The sequence below is a fragment of the Mastigoproctus giganteus genome, chromosome 1 (assembly GCF_048544385.1).
Source record: "Mastigoproctus giganteus isolate SK-2022 chromosome 1, ASM4854438v1, whole genome shotgun sequence".
Lineage (NCBI taxonomy): Eukaryota > Metazoa > Arthropoda > Arachnida > Uropygi > Thelyphonidae > Mastigoproctus > Mastigoproctus giganteus.
The window spans coordinates 89,376,183-89,399,151 of record NC_143575.1 but is presented as its reverse complement, the minus strand read 5'-3'; the positions used below and the strand labels follow the sequence as shown (position 1 = coordinate 89,399,151).

General features: G+C 35.7%; 1 protein-coding gene across 1 annotated transcript in view; it reads left to right on the top strand.

The window, feature by feature from the left end:
• Hmt-1 (ABC transporter ATP-binding protein/permease Hmt-1) overlaps nt 1-22,969 on the top strand; it is a 257,181-nt gene that overhangs the window by 16,825 nt on the left and 217,387 nt on the right. The window contains exons 4-5 of the mRNA XM_090380934.1: nt 8,495-8,705; nt 18,719-18,814. Coding sequence (XP_090237060.1) covers nt 8,495-8,705; nt 18,719-18,814 — 307 coding nt within the window. The remainder of the gene's footprint in view (nt 1-8,494; nt 8,706-18,718; nt 18,815-22,969) is intronic.

Sequence of the window (22,969 nt, the reverse complement as noted above, 5' to 3'; positions counted from 1 at the left end):
TGAACAACTTCCTTCCTTAAGTGGACCGGGGCTTTTCAATGGTCTGTCTTGGTCACAGGCTAGAAGTAACATGAAGTAAGTTAGTGGGAATTTCTAAAACATTTGAGATTATTTAATATCTTGGCACATGCCTGCAAATGACCACGAATCTGATATGAGGAATGGGCGACGTACATTAATGGAATTCTCATGTAATTTGATTTCCTGAGTTTCTGCGATTAATAATTCAGTGTAGTTCCTCTGTATACTAAGTATTTTTGACTCGTCAAATAAAAAGGTGAAATTTTTGCTGACAGCATGGAAAGCTAATTCCAATGCACCTGCCCTAGCCACATGTACTGAAACTAAATGCTGTTTCATTCTCATATTCATTGTACATCTTGTCAAACCTTGATATGATGAATTACATTCCTTACATGAAATGTTGTATACTATGTTGTTTATCTGTGTAGAAAATAACAAAAGTATTGATTGATTGTTTAGTTCAGTATGTAATTTTTGAATGGGTTTAGACACAATTTTAAATTCTGTATCCCTGAAAAGCCTGTTAAGTTGTTTGTGCCATTGTTTGATGTATGGAACGGAAATAAAGTATTTCTTGGAATTATTGCTATTGACTAAATTTTTCACTTGTAGCTTATTTTTAGCTTGTATTTCAATCTGGTCAATGATAGAAAGAGGTTAGCCTCTATTTGAAAATCTATCAGTTAGTGTTTGGATTTCAATGGTTAACAATAACTCAGATGTTGAATACTTATATGCGTTCAGAAATTGGTTGAAAATAATAGATCGTTTGTACGCAAAACTATAATAGCTGTCATAATGAAGGAACATGCCTGTATTTATTGGTTTCCAATAGATATATTAAATTCTATACTGTTAATGTGATGGGCGAGTGTAACATTTAAGAAATTTAATGATTTTGTTCTCCATTTCAAGTATGAAACTGTCTCGGATGACTGTTATTGAGTGAATGTAAGATATACTGAATAGTGTTAGTGATACATAGAACATCAATTAAAGTAATAAAGAAAAATATGTGCAAAAAATATAATATAAATGTGGTTTCTGAATGTAGTAGTAGAGGCATGTGATGCAAGAAAGAAAGCTTACGTAGCATCAGCAAAAAAAAACATTTCACACATCCATTCCTTCTAAAAGTTTGTCCAGTTCTCAACTTCCACAATGACAAATGGAAGTTTTTTCCAGCAATTAATCACCCGCTGGCTAAAGGCAAATTTCTGCACATCTATTCTACGTCTCCTTCCTCAATTTGAATTTATGCCCCCTTAGGTTCGTAATCTGAACAAGTGGAAGAAACCCATCAGAATTCAGCGTGCTCAACCCATTCAAGGTCAGATCACCTCGCAGGTGCCTAGTCTCCAGACGCTGAAATTTGCAGAACTTAAGCCTTTCTTAGTAAGAGGACCCCTTCGTTCTACTCACCAATCTTGTTGCCCTTCTATGTACTCGCTCAAGCAACTCTACATCCTTCCTAAAATGAGGCCTCCAGACCTGTACATGTGCCCTGACCATTGCCTTATACAAAGATATAATCACCTCCTTTTCCTTACTAGCAAAGTAGTAGTAGTAGTGGCATGTGATGCAAGATCCATTCCCTCTAAAAGTTTGTCCAGTTCCATATTGAATTTATTTAAGCTATCAACTTCCACAATGACAAATGGAAGTTTGTTCCAGCAATCAACTACCTTTAGCCCGTTTGCCTTTAGCCCGCTGGCTAAAGGCAAATTTCGACACATCTGTTCTACAATTGTCTTTCCTCAATTTGAATCTCTGCCCTCTCAGGTTCATAATCTGATCAAGAGGAAGAATCCCATCAGAATTGAGCCTGCTCAACTCATTCAAGGTCTTATATACCTCAATCAGATCACCTCGCAGGTGCCTAGTCTCCAGATGCTGCAATTTGCAGAACTTAAGCCTTTCTTGGTAAGAGGATCCCTTCATTCCCCTCACCAATCTTGTTGTCCTTCTCTGTGCATGCTCAAGCAAATCTACATCCTTCCTAAAATGAGGCCTCCAGACCTGTATGCAGTACTCAAGGTGTGGCCTGACCATTGCCTTATACAGAGGGACAATCACTTCCTTTTCCCTGCTAGCAAAATTCCTGTATATCATTGACAAAACCCCATGACCTGCCCATGCAGCCTATCTGGATTGCTCAGAAAGCTTCATATCTGACTGTACAATTACTCCCAGGTCTTTCATTTTCTACCACCTTAAGTGTAGTATCACACAGTTCGTACGTTTCTCTGGGGTTACTTCTACCCATATGCAGTACTTTGCATTCGTCAATTTGTTAAACTTCAGTTGCCACTTCTCAGCCCATCTGCCCAAATTTTCTAGATCCTGTTGCACTAGCACACTGCCATTACTGTCATTTACTACCCTGCCAACCTTTGTATCATCTGCAAACTTTGACACTAAGCTTGATATACCTTCATCAATATCATTGATAAATATACAAAACAACAGTGGACCCAACACTGAATCCTGTGGGACTCCACTAATAACATTAGTCCCCAAAGAGCAGCACCCACTGATTATACCACTCTCTGTCTTCTCCCACTCAACCATCCTTTTATCCATCGTAGCAACTTACCCTTAATAGCATTCTGCTCCAGTTTGTACAGTAATCTTCCATGCGCAACAGTGTCAAAATATTTCATGAAATCCAAGTATATGATATCAAGTTATTTTTTGAATCCAGTTATTTTGTAACCACATCATAATACCCAATCAAATTTGTTAGACAAGAATTTCCCTTAACAAACCCATGCTGTGTCTGTGAATTATTACAACTGTCTTGTCTAGATGATCCTGCAATGCTTGTTTAACCAGTGCCTGCATTAATTTCCCCAGAACAGAAGTTAAACTAACACGTCTGTAATTACATATAAATTGCATATAAATTAATTGCATATAAATTATCAGGCTTCTCTGTCGCCTGATAATTTATATGCATCCCATGCATTTTTCTTCTCTGCCACGAGTCTCATTAGTTCATTTGACAAACATTTAGGCTTAAACCTTGAACAATATTTCTTAATAGGTATGAAACTTTTAGTAGCTTCCATGATTAATTCCTTGAATGCTTCCCACTTAGAATTTGCTGTTGGTAACATCATCAGTTGATCCCACTGTACAGAATTTAAAAACTGTCTGAGACCATTGTAGTCACCTTTACTGAAGCAAAAACCCTTTCCTTTACCCGTGATGGTAATAATATCTTTAAGTAAATCCCACATCAGTACACTGTGATCACTGCCACCCAGTGGTTCCTTTATCTGCAAATTCTTAATACACAAATGATCACTGCTGTTTACCAGATCAAGAGTATTACCCTCTCTGGTTGCCTCTCGAACATGCTGCTGCAGAAAACAATCATCCAATGAATCCACAAAAGTCTTACTAGTGTGCGAGTGACCAACCCACAAGTTCCAGTCAATATCTGGGAAGTTAAAATCCCCCATTATAAGACATTCTGATTTACTAGCCCACTCTATTTCTCTGTGCAATTGTTAATTGTACTCATTTGAGTCATAAGGCCTATAACACACTCCTACTCTTATTTTTGCTTTTACAGTGCTTATGTCATACCAAACTGATTCAACATTGCACTGTCCATCTATGTCCACTGGATGCACCTCCTTAGATTTTGTGTTTCTTAACTAACAGCATAACCCCTCCTCCTGTCTATCCTTTCTGTACACATTGTTCTCCCCAAATCGTAATTCTGAACTGCTTATATCTGTGTGACACCACATCTCTGATATCCCAACAAAATTCACCTTTGATATCTTGACCAGCACTTTAAATTCATCCAATTTATTTACTATACACCTAGCATTGGTGTACAAGGATGTGGTAAATAATCTGTCTAAATATTAAAAATCCTACTCCTTCATTGGAAGTCATGTAATTTATCCAAATTAAGTAATTGTAGAAAAAAAAAATATACAATAAGTCTTCAACTTACACGGATTCGAATTATGCGGGTTTGTAGATATGCTATTCTGCTACTTCTGCTTACAACTACCCACAGCATCCATTTAGTGCCACTTTAAATATAATAGATTATGTTAGTGTCTGCTAATGTGAATTGATAGTGGCATAGTGGCATTGCTGCTTTGTTTTCACCTTAACCACTTAAGTGTAAGTTGTATCTTGTGAACTTATACTTGTTGTAAACAAAATAAATATAAACCCTAAATATGTCTGTGAAAAGAAAAAAATGGTGAGAATGGCAATCATAGTGATCAGAAGAGGCGCATTATAACTATGGAGACTAAAGTCGAAATCATTAAACAAAATGAAAGCTGCAAAAAATTTGTGGACATTGCACGTGTTTATCAAATGAATTGACTGTTAGAACCATTATAAAAGATAAAGTTTGGATTATGCAGCACGTAAAAAGTTCTGTGCCAGCATAATCTATGATCATATCCAAAAGAAGAGGCTTATATATTAATAGAAGAAATGGAAAAATTGTTGATGATTTGGATAGAAGACATGAAACAACAATGAATGCTGATGAGTCTTATGCTCATACAAGAAAAAGCTTTGAGTCTTTTTGAAGAACTAAAGCAGTGATTCCCAAAATATGTGTGTGTGTGTGTGTGTGTGAACACTGGTTTTTTTTAAATGAAAATTCAAAGTTTTGTTTAAAACAACTCGACTTTATTCTTATTTTTATATAAATATATAATAATAACTTTATTTATCATAAATTTGCTATACATAGAACGAATAATTTGACTGGATCCAGAGGGTCGTTTCGTGGACCCCCTGGAACTGGTTTATGGATCCCAGTTTTGGGACCGCTGAACTAAAGTGTAAATGTGGTGAAAATGTTGCTAGTGAAACATTTATTGCAAGCCATGGATGGTTTCAAAGATTTAAGGGCCGTGCTAAACTGCACAACATCAAAGTTATAGGTGAGCTGCTAGTGCAGACATAGTAGCGGCTACGGTGTTCCCCAAGACTGGCAGAAATTATCAAAAATGAGGATTACCTTCTGCAACAGGTCTTCAATGTAGACGAGACTGGTTTATATTGGGAAAAAATTTCAGATCGTTCTTACATATCGCAAGAAGAAAAAACTATGCCAGGATTAAAGGTATCAAAGGACAGATTAATCTTTCTTTTTGGTGGAAATACCGCTGGAGGTTGCAAAATTAAACCACTGTTAGTTTACCATAGCAAAAATCCAAGGGCCTTCAAAAATATTTCAAAGGCATTGCTACCTGTTGTGTGGAAGTCCAATCGAAAAGCATGGGTGACACAAGAAATTTTTTGGGACTGGTTTCTCCATCGTTTTGTGCAAGAAGTTAAAAAATATTGCCAAGAAAACAACCTACCATTTAAGATATTACTGCTGGTTGAGAATGCACCTGGTCACCCAGCAACTGTGTGACCATCATGAAAACATAAAAGTTATATTTTTGCCTACAAATACAACTTCCCTCATTCAACTCATGGATCAGGGTCTAATACAGACATTCAAAAAGTATTATCTATGAACAACATTTAGGCAGGCAGTAAGGGCCACTGAAGGACAGAATGCCAGATCATTGAAGCAGTTCTGTAAATAATTCGACATTTACAAAGCTGTTAAAAACATCGATGCTGCCTGGAGTGAAATTACAGTATCAACCATGAATGCCGTTTGGAAGAAGGAACTCCCTTCCCAGTTTGTTCAAGATGCTTTGGGAAGTGAAGAAAATGAAGATGTAATTAGAGAGTTTGTGGAAATGACCAGAACATTGGAATTACATTTAGAGGAAAATGACTATTGAATTGTTGCAAAGTTATAGAAAGGAATTAAGCAATAAAGATTTAATGAAGCTTGATAACCATAAAAATGAAGACGAGGTTTCAGAGGACATATAAGAAGTTGAACCATCAAAATGATTTGATGCTAAGGAAATGGCAAAATGCTTTAAAATGATGGACTAGCTGGCATCAAAGCTCAGGATCCAGACACGGTTTGAAAAAGTGATTTGCGCAGTGCATGGTGCAGTTGCATGCTACAAACTGATTTACGATGAGAAAAAAAGGGATATAATGCAGACATCATTGGACACGTACTTCAAGACACCATCAAAATCTCCAGAGTCTGAGAACATATTAAACGATTAGTATAGAATGGGTATTTTCAGCATTACATTTAGATATGTTTAGATAATTAGATACGTTTTTATATTTATTCACGAGTATGTACTCGATAGGATATTGAATAAAGTTTTATTTCCATAAAGTTTTCATAAATAGAAGTTGATTTGCTTGAATTTTCCTTTCAAATGAATATACAGTTAAAAATAGATCATATTTAAGCACTATTCGACTTACACAGTTTTTCAACTTGCTTGGAAATTGCTGGAACGAATTAATTGCATAAGTTGAGGACTTATTGTATTGGAGAAACACGGTGCAGATGGGAAACAAGTATAGAACACAAAAGAACATGCAGAAAAGGGTAAGGGTGAAATTTCAGGAGTTGTGGAACATGCTTACAAAAAGTTTTTTGACATCAAAATTTACATTATTGGAGTGACAGGATGGAGGGAGGAGAGGGGGGTGAGAGAGAGAGAGAGAGAGAGAGAGAGAGAGGTTTTATTAAAAGAAAGGTTAATGAAGCCACTTGCCTCAGAAAATTCAAAATTAATATAATTTATAGCAAAACAGAAAAGAAATAAAAGATAATGGATAAGTTTTTTTAGAAATAAATTATAATTTAATGCACCTGTAAATGAAGATATAATGAAGCTGTTATAGCTGATCCTGTTACACATTAATAGGCTGCTAGCCTCCATGATGTTATTATTACAAGGTTCCTAGGGGCCACCATTTTTTTTTTTTTTTTTTGAAAATTTTATACCGTTATTGATATACCATGCCAAATGTACTGTGACAGATCCAAAAAAAAAAAAAAAAAAAAATTGAATTGAAATCATATTTGGATCTGCCAAAGTCATCTGGATTTATTTTATATTAAAATTGAAGATAGGTAAGTAGCTAACCCAATTTATGATGCTACATAAAGTCAAACAGTGAAGTGAACTGTAATCTAAGTGTTACACATGGTCTAATACTTAAAAGAAAAAAGTGAGACACAAATGCTGTGTCTCATGGCTATTAACTTGTTAAGAAAAATTACATAGTAATTTATATTTACTATGTAATTTTTATTGGGTCCATTGTTGTTTTCTGTATTTATAAATGATATTGATGATGGTATATCAGGCTTAATGTCCAAGTTTGCAGACGATACAAAGGTTGGCAGGGTTGTTAATGACACTAAGGACAGTACACTGTTGCAAAAGGATCTAGAAAAGTTGAGCAGATGGGCTGAGAGGTGGCAAATGAAGTTTAACATTGACAAATGTAAAGTACTGCATATGGGAAGCAGTAAACCCAGAGTAACGTATCAACTCTGTGGTACCACACTGACAGTGGTAAAGAATGAAAAGGACCTGGGGGGTAATTGTGCAGGCAGATATGAAGTTTTCTGAGCAGTGCAGATAGTCTGTAAGAGTAGCTCATGGTGTCTTGTCAATGTTATACAGGAATTTTTCTAGCAGGGATAAGGAGGTGATTATCCTCTTGTATAAGGCAATGGTCAGGCCACACCTTGAGTACTGTATACAGGTCTGGAGGCCTCATTTTAAGAAGGACGTAGAGCTGTTGGAACGAGTACAGAGAAGGGCAACAAGATTAGTGAATGGAACAAAGGGTTGCTCTTACGAAGAAAGGCGTAAGTTTTGCAAATTACAGTGTCTGGAGACTAGGCACCTGCGAGGTGACCTGATTGAGGTGTATAAAGCCTTGAATGGTTTGAGCATGCTCAATGCAGATGGGATTCTTCCTCTTGCTCAGAATAATCACCTGAGAGGGCATAAATTGAAATTGAGGAAAGACGGTGGTAGGATAGATGTGCGGAAGTTTGCCTTTAGCCAGCGGGTGGTTGATTGCTGGAACAAACTTCCATCTGTCGTAGAAGTTGATAGTTTAAATAGATTCAAGGCACAACTTGACAAAGATTTGGAGCGAGTGGATGGGTGAAATAAGGGTTTTTTTTGCTGATGCTATATAAGCTTGCTTTCTTGCATCATGTGCCTTTGCTAATGCTAATATTAAACTTTTGGTCTGCTATCCTAAACTTTTGAATCTTTCATCATGTTAAAAGTGATATATTTTCTGAATATTCTTAGCATAAGATATGAATAAACACCTTTCACAACATGCAGTCTTAATTTTATCTAGTAAATATGTTTATTGCAATTAATAAAATGGAAATATAAGTAACAACAAATGCAATCTCAGTGTGAGTGTATTTATAATTAATGGAATTATAGGTAACAACAAATGCAATCTCAGTGTGAGTGCATATATAATTAATGCATAATTATAAAATTTTTCAGATTAATTCATATTTTAAGTTTTTTGTGCCATTTGTCTTTTTTTTTTGAGGTAGCCTTTAATTGAGGAAGGGACTACTGCAACTTCCACCTCTCAGCAAAGACAGTCAGCATTTGCCTATTTTTGGAGTAAGTGTCGCCGATTAGCTCCTTTCATCTGGCCCAGAAAGAATGTAGCTCTGCAATTACGAGTATTATTTTGCTTCATGTTATTAATAGCAGGGCGACTTGTAAATATTTTTGTTCCAATTTATGCCAAAAAGATAGGTAAGTAGCTGACCCATTTAAACTCGAAATATTTCTGGAAACTTTTTAAAATGATTTTGAATTTTATTTTTAAAGTTAAATATTTTAAAATTTTATTTTGGATTAGTCTGTAGGTATCAGACGAGGTATCCAGAAAATTCACTGAAAATATGATTTATTGGAAAAAAAAACAACCACAATTAACTGAATATCAATTCACTGAAACACAGTTCACTGATAAATTGGAATAAGTAACGCAGTAATAATGTTTATTTTCACTCTAGAGCAGCGGTTCCCAACCAGTGGTTTGCAAACCCCCAGGGGTTCACGAAAGTGTTCCAGGGGGTTCGTAAAAATTTTGTAATGGTGTCTGCTTAAATTTACATAGGTATATTTTTGTAAACTACTAAATAATTTAATATTAATTTGTGTGGTTAGGTTCAAAATTTATATTTAGTTGTGTTTTGGGTCATGTGCCCTTACATGGCAAGCATGTGTGACAGGATGTTAGTGGCGCCTCCGTAGCCAGGTGGGCAGGAGCAGCAGTGCGTAGCACACGCTTCTTGATTAGACCGGGGTTCGAGCCCATGAGCCACCAAATATGGAGGATGCGGAAAGGTCAGGGAATGACCACCGCATATCCCCGGAGCAATATGGTCTTAGTTGCTAATGCTCCTAAATAACAACAACCACAACCAGGATGTTAGTGGGGGGGATTGGGTGCGATATATATCACACTGGCTGTGCTAAAAGAGTTATAAAAATATAACTAATAATAAACAAAGATAGACTAAAGTAAAATAAAATTAAATATAAAGAAGAATTGCCACCAAAAAAAACCCACATCTCCCAGAATTCCTTATCAGTTCTTCCCACAATGTATCGTGTTAAATAAGTATATGTTTTTGATACTAATTTTTTTTTCCATTCTCAAAAACCATTGCTATGTATAGTTACTTAATGATAATTTTATATTATTATGTAATATTGCTTAAAAAATGTAGTACTGGAAATATTTATAATAAAAATTCAAAACTATTTTATGATTTCAGAGAATATAGGCTTAGTGGTTCGCGATAAAAATATTATGTCGAAAGGAGTTCGCAATTCAAAAAAGGTTGGAAACTGCTGCTTTAGAGCCTGTTATATTCAATTCACCGAGAGGATAAAAAAAAAAAAAAATTATTGAATTATACAATAATTATATAAATATTCTTCACATTGAAATATTCTATACATTTATAGGTGGCAATACATTGCTATCACACAATATTTCAAAGGTGTTTCCAACATATATTGGAGGCATGAAAGCTAAAGCCTGCAACATTTTAAGACAATGCGAAATTGCCATCAGTATTGTACTTTTGCTTTAATCCATTTTGCTGAATATTTCAGTATATAGGTTGGCAAAAGTCAAAAACATCTTTAATGTCTTCATCATCATCATCATCAGCCATTTTCAATCCACTGCAGGATGAAGGCTTCTCCAGTAACTCTCCAGTTCCTTCTGTTTTGAGCACTGGCCATCCATTTACTACCCAAAAACTCATGAATTTCATCTATCCATCTCCGCCTTTGTCTTCCAGGTTTTCTTCTAGCTCCTCTTGGGTACCATTCTGTTATTTTCTTAGTCCATCTGTCATCATGTCTTCGAGCTATGTGTCTTACCATTCACGAGCTTTAATGTCTTACCATTCACAATTCAGTGTTTACAGCATTTATAAATCTTGTCTCAAAATCAGTCTTTTTTGTTTCTGGTGATGCAGATGGAATTAATTTTCTAAATTCTCGTAACATCTGAATCTATGTGTTTTCAGGTCTGTCGTGTAATAATGCAAATATAAACAAATCATATCATTACTTCTTAAACCATGAAATGTGTATAGCTGAGAAAAAATTGGAGGAACAGTTTTGAACATACTGTGAAGTAACTGGCTGACTGTTATAATGTTAACATTAAAGAAAATATTTCTAAAATAAAATGCTCCCCACTGCAGAAGTAAGGAACCAATGGAAAGGGTGTAATTTCAGTTTTTCTCAAGTGGCCAAATACAGGTTAGGGTCTCAAAATTCCTAGATTTAATCTGTTTAAATGATTTTATTTCTCTTGCAGAAATGGTTATAACAGATTTAGGTTTGGTTTCCCATTCTACGCAGTTCTTAACAATAAAAATTCTATAAAACTGTGGACCGTATTGTGAAAGCCTCACTGTTTAAAATACTACTTTAAATTTTTAATATGAAGAATATTTATATAATTATTATATATTTCAATTAAATTTATTTTTTGCCTTCTCAGTTAATTGTATATAACAGGCTCTAGAGTAAGAATAAACATTACCGTGTTACTTATTCTAATTTATTTATCGGTGAATAGATATTTGGTGAATTGCTTTTTCGATAAATTGCATTTTCAGTGAATGTTCTTAGACCCATCAGACAGTAATGGTTTATTATTTTGCCGAGAAACAAGATTAGTGCATATCATTACAACAACACCTAAAATAATAATTAAAAAAAGTAGTGGTCATAACATGATAATTGCTGTAGTAGATTAAAATTGTACATTTTGAATAGAAATGCTATAATTTTGCTAAAAATTTAGTTCACTTTTGAGAATGCCAATGATGATACTTCTGATCTTTGTGGTGTCTGAATCTATAGTTTTAAGAATGAATACTCAGATATTTTCATTTGGCATGCTGCATGTAGTTTTGGCTGATGTTTAAGAAACATTATAGCATTTCAAATGATGTTTCCTGAATGCTGAACTAGGCATCCTGGGTGAACGAGACCCCAGACCATATTTCAGCAATTCATCTACTCCATGCACACAGCTGAAATTATTATTATAGCTGTTAACTGTTTTTGAAATTGTTTTCCTAGATTTCTCAACTGAAAATTTCCTTCCAGAAATCTCTGTTAATTATTGCTAAATTAGGAAAGTTCATGAATAAGTTAAATTTATTATATGCATTGTTGAGTGGCATCTGTCATATACAGTTACTGATATCAAGCTGGCTTTACTGTTGTATGCTTTCCTCCAGTTGGTGATGTTCTCTGGCTTTGTAACATTGAAGCATTGTCCAGAATCAGGCTGTTGATGTGCGCATTATGTTTCATGCATTGGGCACACCTGTTATTGACAGACTGGGGTCACATTTCATTTTAATTTTAAACATTAATTTAAAATATATGTTAAAAACATATATAAAAATGAATTTTTCACAGTTGTGTTCAGAAAAGATTGAAATAAAAGTGGCATCAAAAAAAGCAACTTTGAATAATTTTTTACTCATTTTTCAAAATACCATGTACACAGAGGAATTTAAATTTTTTCACATGCATTGTTTCGGTTAAGATCGCTTTGTGTGTGTATGGGATAGAGATGTCTGTTTACAAGAAAATTTCCAACTGTAAGTCTGTTTTTTTATTTTAGAAAACTGTATATCCATAAACACGTGTTTGCACAGGCCTGTACTATATAACAGTCATCAGGCTGTGAATGCACAGTTGTATACGGACATAATACACTATAGAAAAGATGTGTGAACTGGCGAAGCATTATAAACTGGCGTGCAATACTCTAAAGTAGCATTGTTAAAGCCTGTAACCTATCCATGCAGTAAAAGCAGCCTAGATTTAATGCCTGCCCCTAGTGGTGTCCTGTACTTGCCCTGTGTACCCTTACAAGGGTACACAGGGCAAGAAACTATTTCCAAAGAATTTGAAGAAATTGGCCACTAAATGAAATAAACTCTTCAAGAGAGCAATATAAAAAACCGGAGAAACTCCTACACTGCTCTGATCAGAAGAAAGAAAAAAGACTCCTGGCAGGCTCTAGTTGGAATGTGGAAATGCTGACCCATAGAGTGTGATCTACCTGATTGTTACTAATAAGCTGCCAAGAGGAGAAACATTCAGTATTAGTATAACAAAGTGATTCTTGCACTGCTTCTATTGGAATAAACAAAGAATAATTTTGATATCATATATTTGGATCTTAGAAAAGTTTTTGATACTGTTGCACATGGAAGACTGCTGCACAAATTGGAGCAGTGTGGCATTCTTCCTCTTGCTCAGAATAATTGCCTGAGAGGACAAATTCAAATTGAGGAAAGACAGTTGTAGGATAGATGTGCGGAAGTTTTCCTTTAGTCAGCTGGTGGTTGATTGCTGGGACAAACTTCCATCTGATGTTGTAGAAGTTGATAGCTTAAATAGATTCAAGGCAGAATTAGACAAACATTTGGAGCGAGTGGATGGGTGAAACGAGAAGGTTTTTTTTTTTTTTTTTTTTTGGCTGATGCTATATAAGCTTGCTTTCTTGAATCATGTGCTTTTACTAATGCTAACATTCTCTCATACTCAGCACTGCTATGAGGAATTGTTAAAATGCCAAGCATGACTTGGGTTAGTCTGTTATATTTCAAGCTTCCCTATGCATTTGTCAATTTTCCAACCAAGGAACAGTATGTCAATTTGTACTTATTATATAGCATTTGGTAGGTTCTTAAACTGAAAAATAGCAGAAATTATGTTGCAAAACATCCACTATTGCATCCCTGTCTTTTAGCAACACCAAAAATTACTGGAAAGCTGCCCACAAAAAATTTCAAATTGGAAATGACGTATTGGCAGTTAATCAAATTTGTGCTGACTCAGCACTTATAAGAACATCATTTTGTGACTACATGGTTGCATGTGCACCATGCAGTCATGTGAAGCTATAAAGTATTTTCTCACTGAGCACACGAACAGAATCTTCTCCTCTTGTTTTAGCCTCTACATGGCCTTGGCTGTAGAAATGCCAATGACTAAGTCAGAATAAACCCTTATTCCTAGCGTGCTATGGTAATCAATTCCAAAATGAAAGTGGAAGATCCAAAAACTGTTGGTAAAATAAATTTGCTCATAACATATTTCAACATTTTTAGAAGTAGTGATCTTAATACGAGGATGTGAGGTGTGTTGGTTTGAAAAGCTATGTTCAGATTTTCAAATGTTGGTATAACATTTGAAAATCTGGATGGTGGTACACTCAGGGTAGTGGAGAATGAAAGAGACCTGAGGTAATTGTACAGTCAGATATGAAGTTTTCGTAGCAGTGCAGACAGGCTGCCAATGTAGGCTGTGGGATCTTGTCAATGATATAAAGGAATCTTGCTAGCAGGGATAAGGAGTTGATTATCCCCTTGTATAAGGCAATGGTCAGGTAAAACCTTGAGTACTGCGTACAGGTCTGGAAGCCTCATTTTAGGAAGGATGTAGAGTTGCTAGAACGAGTAGAGAGAAGGGCAACAAGACTGGTGAGGGGAACAAAGGAGTGATCTTACCAAGAAAGGCTTAAGTTCTGCGAATTGCAGCATCTAGAGACTAGACACCTGTGAGGTGATCTGATTGCAGTGTATGAAGCCTTGAATGGATTGAGCAGGCTCAATGTTGATGGGATTCTTCCTCTTGCTCAGAAATTGAGGAAATTGTGAAATAGATGTGTGGAAATTTGTCTTTAGCCAGGTTTGATAGTTGATTGCTGGAACAAACTTCCATCTGTTGTTGTGGAAGTTGATAGCTTAAATAAATTCAAGGAAGAAGTGGACAAACTTTAGGAGTGAATGGATGGGTGAAATGATGGGAAGTTTTTTTTTTTTTTTTTTTCCGGCTGATGCTGTATAAGCTTGCTTTCTTGCATCATATGCCTCTGCTAATGCAAATTATGTCAATCAATTGATAGACATTACACTGTTATATCACATGGTAGATTAAGTAATTTGTTATCAAAATTATTATACAATTTTAAATGAATTGAACCACCTCAATGGCAAACACTTATGGGTATATTTATGGAACTTGCTGTTTTCCATCTTGAGGTCTATGGGGGATAGAACATTATTTGATGAATATTCCTACAAGTTTTCAATTTGATTATGATATTTGATTATTTACAGTACAATGTGTTCTGATTATGTTATAGTCCTTTACATGTACAATTGTCATATAATTATTCCACTTTTGCTTATAATTTAATTAACTCATAAATGAAAAATTTATAGTAAACCTTAAAGTACCATATTAATTACTCAAATCAATAATGTATAAGTTAAACTCAATGCAACAAAACCCACCCACCGCTGAAAGGCTTGTTGGCCTTTCAGCGGTGGGTGGGCAGGTACCCTGGTATTGCAGACATGACAATCCAGTTGTGAAGATAATTACACAATATGAGAGATGCTAAAAGGGGTACATGATAATGTGTAAGTTAAACTCAATGCAACAAGGCATCATAGGTTTAAGAGTACAAATAATCTATATATTATTGGTGTGAACACACCATAGATCACTCTTAAAGGCAAAAAAACTACAATTGTAATGTAAAAGGGCGTAATTTTATCTGTAACTCATATTGTGCTCCTCCTTCAACGAGTTGCCATGTATTGTACTACGTCGAATAAGTAACGCTTCACTAAAAGAGAAGGCTGCGCCTAGCACATGCTCTTTGAGTAGATTGGGGTTCAAGCCCCTGACTGCCAAATACAGTTGATCTGCCAACCTGCACTGGACCAGCGTGGCAGGTTATGGTCCATTTCCCTTGGCGTGAATTGTTGAGGAGGCCTCCATCCTTCAGTGGGTTGATAATGGCTGCAGTTTACTTTTTTTATTGTTACTAGAAGGCTATTATGTACACCTTTTAGCATTTCTTATATTGTGTGATTATCTTCACGACTTGATTGTTATGTCTGCAATACCACGGTACCTGCCCACCCACCGATGATAGGCCAATAGCCTTGAAGCGGTCACCAGGGAATGCCTGATATTCACGGAGTTTCTGAGAATAGGTAACAACAGTCTTCTCTACTGGGGAAGCGTTGCCTATTCGAGGAATTTATGAGCTTTTGAGTAGTGTGAGTTAAAGGAGTAACTGTCCCTTTCTTCCTTCTGCGGCATTTCTTTCCTCTACCTCTCCTACTGTCACCTTCTTACATATTTTTTGTTTTCCTAAGTCTAATAAGGATAGTATGAGGATAACAGAGATCTTTATTCCATACCGTATTTCAAACGGTGCCATCTGTGTGGTGGTGCCCACTGAGAATAAGTAACAATAGCCTTCTCTTTTGGTGGTTACTTATTTGAGGTAGTGCAATACATGGCAATTCATTGTGAAGGAGGAGCACAATATGAGATACAGATAAAATGATGCCCTTTTATACTACAATTGTAGTTTTTTTGCCTTTAAGAGTGATCTGTGGTGTGTTCACACCAAGATTATATCAAATCAATAATATAGCAATGGCTTAATTTATCAGTACTCACCTCAGTTATCTGTGTTTTATCACATTGAAGTTATACGAAAGGTAAAGACATTAAAATGCAATTAATTAAGATTAGAAATAGGAAATAGAATTAATTAAAAATATAGAAAAGTTGAGCCACATTAGTAATTTAAGATTAAGCCCAGAGGAAGAAGTGCACCACCCATTCCCCCCGGTTGTCATCTATAAAATATTAAATTAAGAAAAAGCTAAAATGTTAAAAGTTGTAACGTAAGAGGCCAACAGTCTAAATGGTAGACTTCGAAGTATTCATCATCAGTTAGCTTAAGGTGCGAGCAAGTGAAGACAGTTTTAAAAGAAGTTCTGAGTCCCATGATGCATTGCTTTAGACACATGGGAATTTGATATGCTCAAGACTCCATATTGGAGAAAGACTAGCTGGAATTTTTGTATTATTCAATATTTCGAGTGGAGTGTTATGGCAGAACTATTCTATTGCTAGCGTTTTGTATTGAAGTATTTTATAATTAGACTTTAATTTAATTAAGGTAATGGCAGAATCAACTAATGGATTATGATTATGAGCCTGTACGTGTTGTGTGAGCTCAGTATTTGACTGATAGGTTCTGAAACTATTGTAATGGTAGTATGCCTGTGTATTCGCTGTTTTTGATGAACCATATTTTGTAGTGGTACTGCCTATGTAGCATCGTAACCTGGTTGACATTTGATAAGAAATACTATATTGTTAACATCCTGTGTGTGGTACGTGTATGTTTCTCTATATTTATTGAAGGAAGCACCAAATTTATTATAAGAAGTAAATATTAGTATGATGTCGGTGCCTGCGAACACTTTACGAAGTTGTCTGGCAAATTGGCTATGGTATGGGAGTACTGTTTGGGTGCCCTCTGTGTAATTTCTACAAATGTTAGTAACATTTGAAGAAATTACACACAGGGTACCCAAATAGTACTCCCATACCATAACTAATTTGCCAGTAACATTTGTAGAAATTACACACAGGGCACCCAAATAGCATCCCCATACCGTACCCAATTTGCCACACAACTTTGTAAAGTGTTTGCAGGCACTGACATCACACTAATATTTTCTTCTTATAATAAATTAGGTGCTTCTTTCAATAAAAATAGAGAAACATACACATACCAAACACAGGATGTTAAAAATATAGTGTATATTATCAAATGTCAACCAGGTTGTGATGCTTGCTACCTAAGCAGCACGACTACAAAATATGGTTCATCAAAAACAGCAAATACACGAGCTTACTACCATCACAATAGTTTCAGAACCAATCAGTCAAATGCTGAGCTCACACAACACATACAGACTCACAATCATAATCCGTTAGTTTAGTCCGCCATTACCTTAATTAAATTAAAATCTAATTATAAAATAACTCAATACGAAATGCTAACAATAGAATGGTTCCGTCATAACACTTCACTCGATATATTGAATACAAAATTGCCAGCTAGTCTTTTTCCAATGTTGGAGTCTTGCACATATCAAATTCCCATGTGTCTAAAGCAATGTATCATGGGGACTTAAAGCTTCTTTTTAAACTCTGTCTTCGCTCACACCTTAAGCCAACTGACAATGGATACTTCGAAAGTCTATCGTTTAGACTCTTGGCCTCTTACGTTACAACTTTTAAGATTTAATTTTTTCATTTACATAGTGATTTTATAGATGACAACCAGGGGAAGGGGCAGTGCATTTCTTCTTTCTCCAGGCTTAATCTTAAATTACTAATGTAGCTCAACTTTTCTATATTTTAAATTAATTCTATTTCATATTTCTAATCTTAATTGCATTTTAATGTCTTTACCTTTCCCATAACTTCAGTGTGATAAAACACAGATAATTGAGTATCGTTAAATTAAGCCATTGCTATATTATTGATTTCACTCATAAATTAATAAATAAAGATAATTTATGAAAATCCCTTGAGTTACTCTCAAAATTAGTTTTAAGAGCTTACCTGTTAACATGATCCAGGCATGGAGTCTCTTGATCTGATGGGGAACTTCCACAACCAGACCAAGAGACTCCACGCCTGGATAACGTTATTAGGTACAATAAATTGGACAACCACCATGTCAAGACATTTCTAGAATGGAAATGAACCTTTTACATTATGTGTGACAATGAATTGGAGCCACTTGGCAAACTGTTACTACGATTACTTTAGTATCACTTTAAAAGAGATTATTTACACCAGTTTCTTATACTAATGCAATAAATTGAATTCACCGTATAGTGATGGTAGTGATTTCCACTTTTTTTTTTTTTTTCCCCTCGCCTTTTTCTCATTATTATGTGGGGTCAGCGTTTTTTATTGTTTTGGCATGCAATTTTTTTTACAGCCGGATGCCCTTCCTGACGCCAACCCTCACCCTTTGTTCGGGCTGGGAATATGCAGTGGTCATTCCCTGACCTGCCGCATCCTCCGTATTTGGTGGGTACAGGCTTGAACCCCGGGCTAATCAAGAAGCGTGTGCTATGCACTACTGCTCCTGCCCACCTGGCTACGGAGGCGCCAGTGATTTCCACTGATTTATTATATTTAATAAAACAATTTAAACGTTGACAAAAATGTATATTTTTAGTTTTGTCATTCTTTTATGTGCATTATGTTTTAAAATAAAAAAAATTTGTCTTTTTCATATTTTCTTTGATCTTTCATAATTCATTTGGAGGTTGCTGACACATTTTGTGTGATTTTGTTTTCTCTAGTTGACAGTCTCACCACAACATCGAAGCATCTTTCCCTTTCTTTTCGATGGGACTTCATTTTAATTTACATTGGTTTGTGGTTTTTACAAGGACAAGGTAAGCTAAAATTTTACCCATAGTTTATTTGAAACTTTGCTCTTGTGCAATTTATTTGTGTAATGAGGCAGATGGCATTGAGTTGATAGAATGTTCAGACCCCTTGATGTGACACCTGTATGTGGTGTGGGGACTTCCCAGTGATGCTGTTGGTGCTCCAGATTAGCATCAGTGGGATTCAATATCCACAGCCTGGGTTCCAAGCTACCATTATAGGTATCTGGTGTGTTTGTTGTGACCTGTGGAAACTTGGAAAGGGGGATCCTGGTGGTTGATGGGAACAACTTCAACACACTTTTACACCTGCTTCGACAAGATGGTTGGTCTTTGGCTGGGATGGCTTGTGCAGATCAATTGACTAGTGGATTCTCCTACAATGATCAACCATGTCAGTGCCATGCCCCTAACCTTGGTCAGAGAGACAGGATTCAGGCTGGCGATGGTGTGGGTATGGTACCTTGGTAGCTCACACCTGAGTGCATTTATTGGTTGTAAAGTGGCTTGTGTCCCTTTGGGCTCTTTTGGGTTGGGAGCCTGAGCATTGAACAAAATTAAAAACACTCTGAATCCTGATAGTCTAAATTCTTATGTGACAAACATGATCCCTACCAGAAAACATAGTCTAATAATATCAGAGACACAAAACATCACTTCAACAAAGAGACAGCAAACTGAAGACACATCAGGTCCAACACACTGATACCTGATAATTCACTCTACTAGTGAGAACCTCACAAGGAAAATGTTATTCTTCTTTATCCAGGTTTGGTAGGCTCTCTTAAATCAGTCAGATGGTTTTGTTGACATTCCTATAGAGACCAAAAGTGACAAACATTCAGAACAGCTACTTTGAGCCACCTATATTAGGGGAATGGAGATCATGGTTACATTCCACAAGACACTGAATTCATTCTGAAGTATTATTCAGAATGGGATCGTCCTGAAGCATCTGAAGAGGAAATTAGTTCTTCAGATACTTCTCATCCCATTCTGAGATAATACCTTGGAGTGATAGCAGCGAAATGAGCCTTTATCCATAGAGACGGGAATCTAGTGCTCACTAGAAACCTCATCCTTACTTTTTAATTCACCAATGTATCTTAATTCAATTAAAGCTGGCTATCTTGACTGCCAAGTATGTCCATATCTACCAAATCCTTTTAAGGTGCTTTGCATTCAGAAATATGGACACTTCTAAATGGACTGTCATAGAGTTCTTGCATATGCTCAGTGTGGTGCAAAGGACCACAGAATAACATCATGTTCAACTACAAAACTCACTTACTTTAACTGCCAAGGAGTGCATAAGGTAAGCTTAAGACCGAGCTGAATATATCATACCAGGAGGCAATAAAAGCAGTGAAACCTCTATGTATGAATAAACCTTTATACTCCCAGATGTTTGCAGGAAAATGTTCATAGGTACCCAAACTGAAATGACTACCCTCACTGAAAGAGTCATTTACTCCCATTGCATGCCAGTAAGTTTGCAAAAACCCTCACAGAATCAGATTGCCATCTCTATATCTGTACCTGTTATGCTCCACCAGTAACAAAACAACTGGTAGAGAAAAGCTTGAATAACCTAACACACCCCATGAAACACAAAAAGAAATGAATGTTGAGGTGAAGGAGCTACCAGATTTTTAAGTTTTGGAACTCTTTGTGGAGAAAGAAACGAACACAGAACAGCCTTCATAGTTTCTCAAAAAAGGATAAATCCAAGGCCAAGAAAAATAAACCCATATCACTTTGGAAGCTGAATGATGGATCCATCAAGCCAAAATAATGGCACAATTTATACAATGAGATTGTTGTGGATTCTAGTGAAATACTGATGACATCAAGGCCCTCCTACAAAAGCATGAGGCAGTTGTCTTTTGCTTGCAGGAGACATATCTGAAGACAAATGAAAACCATTCCCCCGCATAATATTACTATTATATGTCAGGAAAGAACTGGGAATGGACCTGCCCACGGGGAAAATGTTATCTGTGTGGGCAACCAGATCTCATTTCAACTTATTAAATATAATGAAACTTATGAAATCCTCAAATCTAAGAGTTTTTATCCTTATTACGGGACAGTCACTGTAGAAGAGTTAAAAAGAGCTCTAAATCTTACTAAAGCAGGGTTATCAACCAGATGACATGCATTATGAAATTATTAAACACCTGTCACCAAAATCCATGGATCAACTGCTCTTTCTATGTAATAGAATTTTTCTTCAGGAGCATTTCTGGATTCCTGGTGTAAGGCATTCATCCTTGCTTTTCCTAAACCAGAAAATGATCTCAAAGTCCCAATAAACTATTGTGCTCTGACTAGCTGTTTGTACAAAATCCAGGAGAAAATGGTCAGTGCCTATCTTATGGTATTTGGAGGCAAATGACCTCCTATAGTTCTCAATTAAGTGGGCCAGAGTGGAACAGTACCACTTTGGACCATTTAATTTGATTGGAAACATCTATGAGTTTATGCACATGGATAAAATTTTAAGTTTGTTCTGATTTACAACTCAGCACAAAAGTAAGTGTTTGCATTTAGCAATTAATTCCAAAAAAAATTGAGCCATTATGTACAAATTTTTGGAAAGCTGCAGACGTTGGAATGTTGATTTTTTTTCAACATTCCAAAAATTACAGTACACTGAACGTGTTTTCTCATATTTAGGTTGCAGAAAACATGTAAAAGAGGAGGTTAGAAGTGGTGGAAAAGCAATATGAGTACATTTTTCAGAGTTACCAGATCAAGAAATATAACAAGTGATCACTAGTGAGTGGTGCTGACTCACATTGAAATCCATGTCATGATCCAAAAGTTCTGAAAGATGGCAAATTGATGAACTCAAGAAAAATCTTCTAAATTGCAAACTTTGAGAAAATCAATCCTAAACAAGGCCAAGGAAGCTGATAATTCTTGACATGTTATCCTCATTCGTGTGTAAAGTGTGCTGATGATTTTCTCTTCTGGTTTCATGTTTCTCTGTTCTCTTTCAAAAGTTATGCCAACATTTGAAAATCTGAACATAGCTCTTCAATTGAATGTGCTGCACATTTGTGTACTGTGGTCATTACTCCTAGATATATTGAAGAATGTAATGTTCAAATTTATTTAACCAACAGGTTTGAAATCTTCCTCTTCTATTTTGGAAATTGATTACTGTAACAAAGTAAAGCAGATGGAAGATTCTGATTTCATTATAGGCATTTCTACTGCTAAGGTTCTGTAGATTCTGAAACAAGTGGAGAAGATTCTGTACTTTTTCTCCATGAGGAGAAAAAGTACAGAATCTTACTTTGTGGCCACATATGACTACATGATAAACAAATTCCCATCGAAAAATAATGTTACAAATGCTGCAGTATCACAGATTTCATCAGTTGGTAGTGTGTAATTTTTAAGTTTGAAATATTTTTTTGGATAAGTACTTCATGGTATTGCTAGAAATAAAGAAATAGATACAGCAGTAGATGTTTTGCAACATCAGTTCTGTCAGTTTCGGTGTGAGAATCTACCAGATTTTTTTTTATGAAAAAAAGGAATTTATGTACATTGGTTCTTGATCATGGAACTAAAAGTGCATGAGGAATCATGAAATATAACAAACTATTCCAAGTCATTCTTTTAATGATTCCGCATAGTAATGCTGATTGTCAGAGAATATTTAAGCAGTTGGGGGAAAAAAATTGTTTTCAGATCTCTTTCTATTGTTGGAAATTCTCTTGACAGCCAAGTCTCGAATAGTGTGAATGTTATAAACAAAACTCAGACTCAGTGTTCCCAGACTGTTGCAGAGTCAGCAATCTTTCTTGAAGCAGTTATAATCAATTGATGTCTAATAGACATTCCGATTTAGAAATCCACAGAGAAAAATCCAAGGTAAGTTAATGTTTAAAAGCATACTGTTCTAGATACATGGCTATATCTTAATATATGAAGTGTGTATTTTGTCATTGAAATTTAATTTTTAGTTCAGTGTGAACTTTGGAGAAACCTGCTTTTTTCACAAAATTTTGTTTTTTGAGATAAACTGCTTTTTGCAAAAAAAAAAAAACCCTCCAATTTGTCACTGATATTGGCTGAGAAATCTCCAGCTTTACTTCTCCCTACAGTTGTCTGATATCCAACATTTTGAAAATCAAAAGTTGGCAG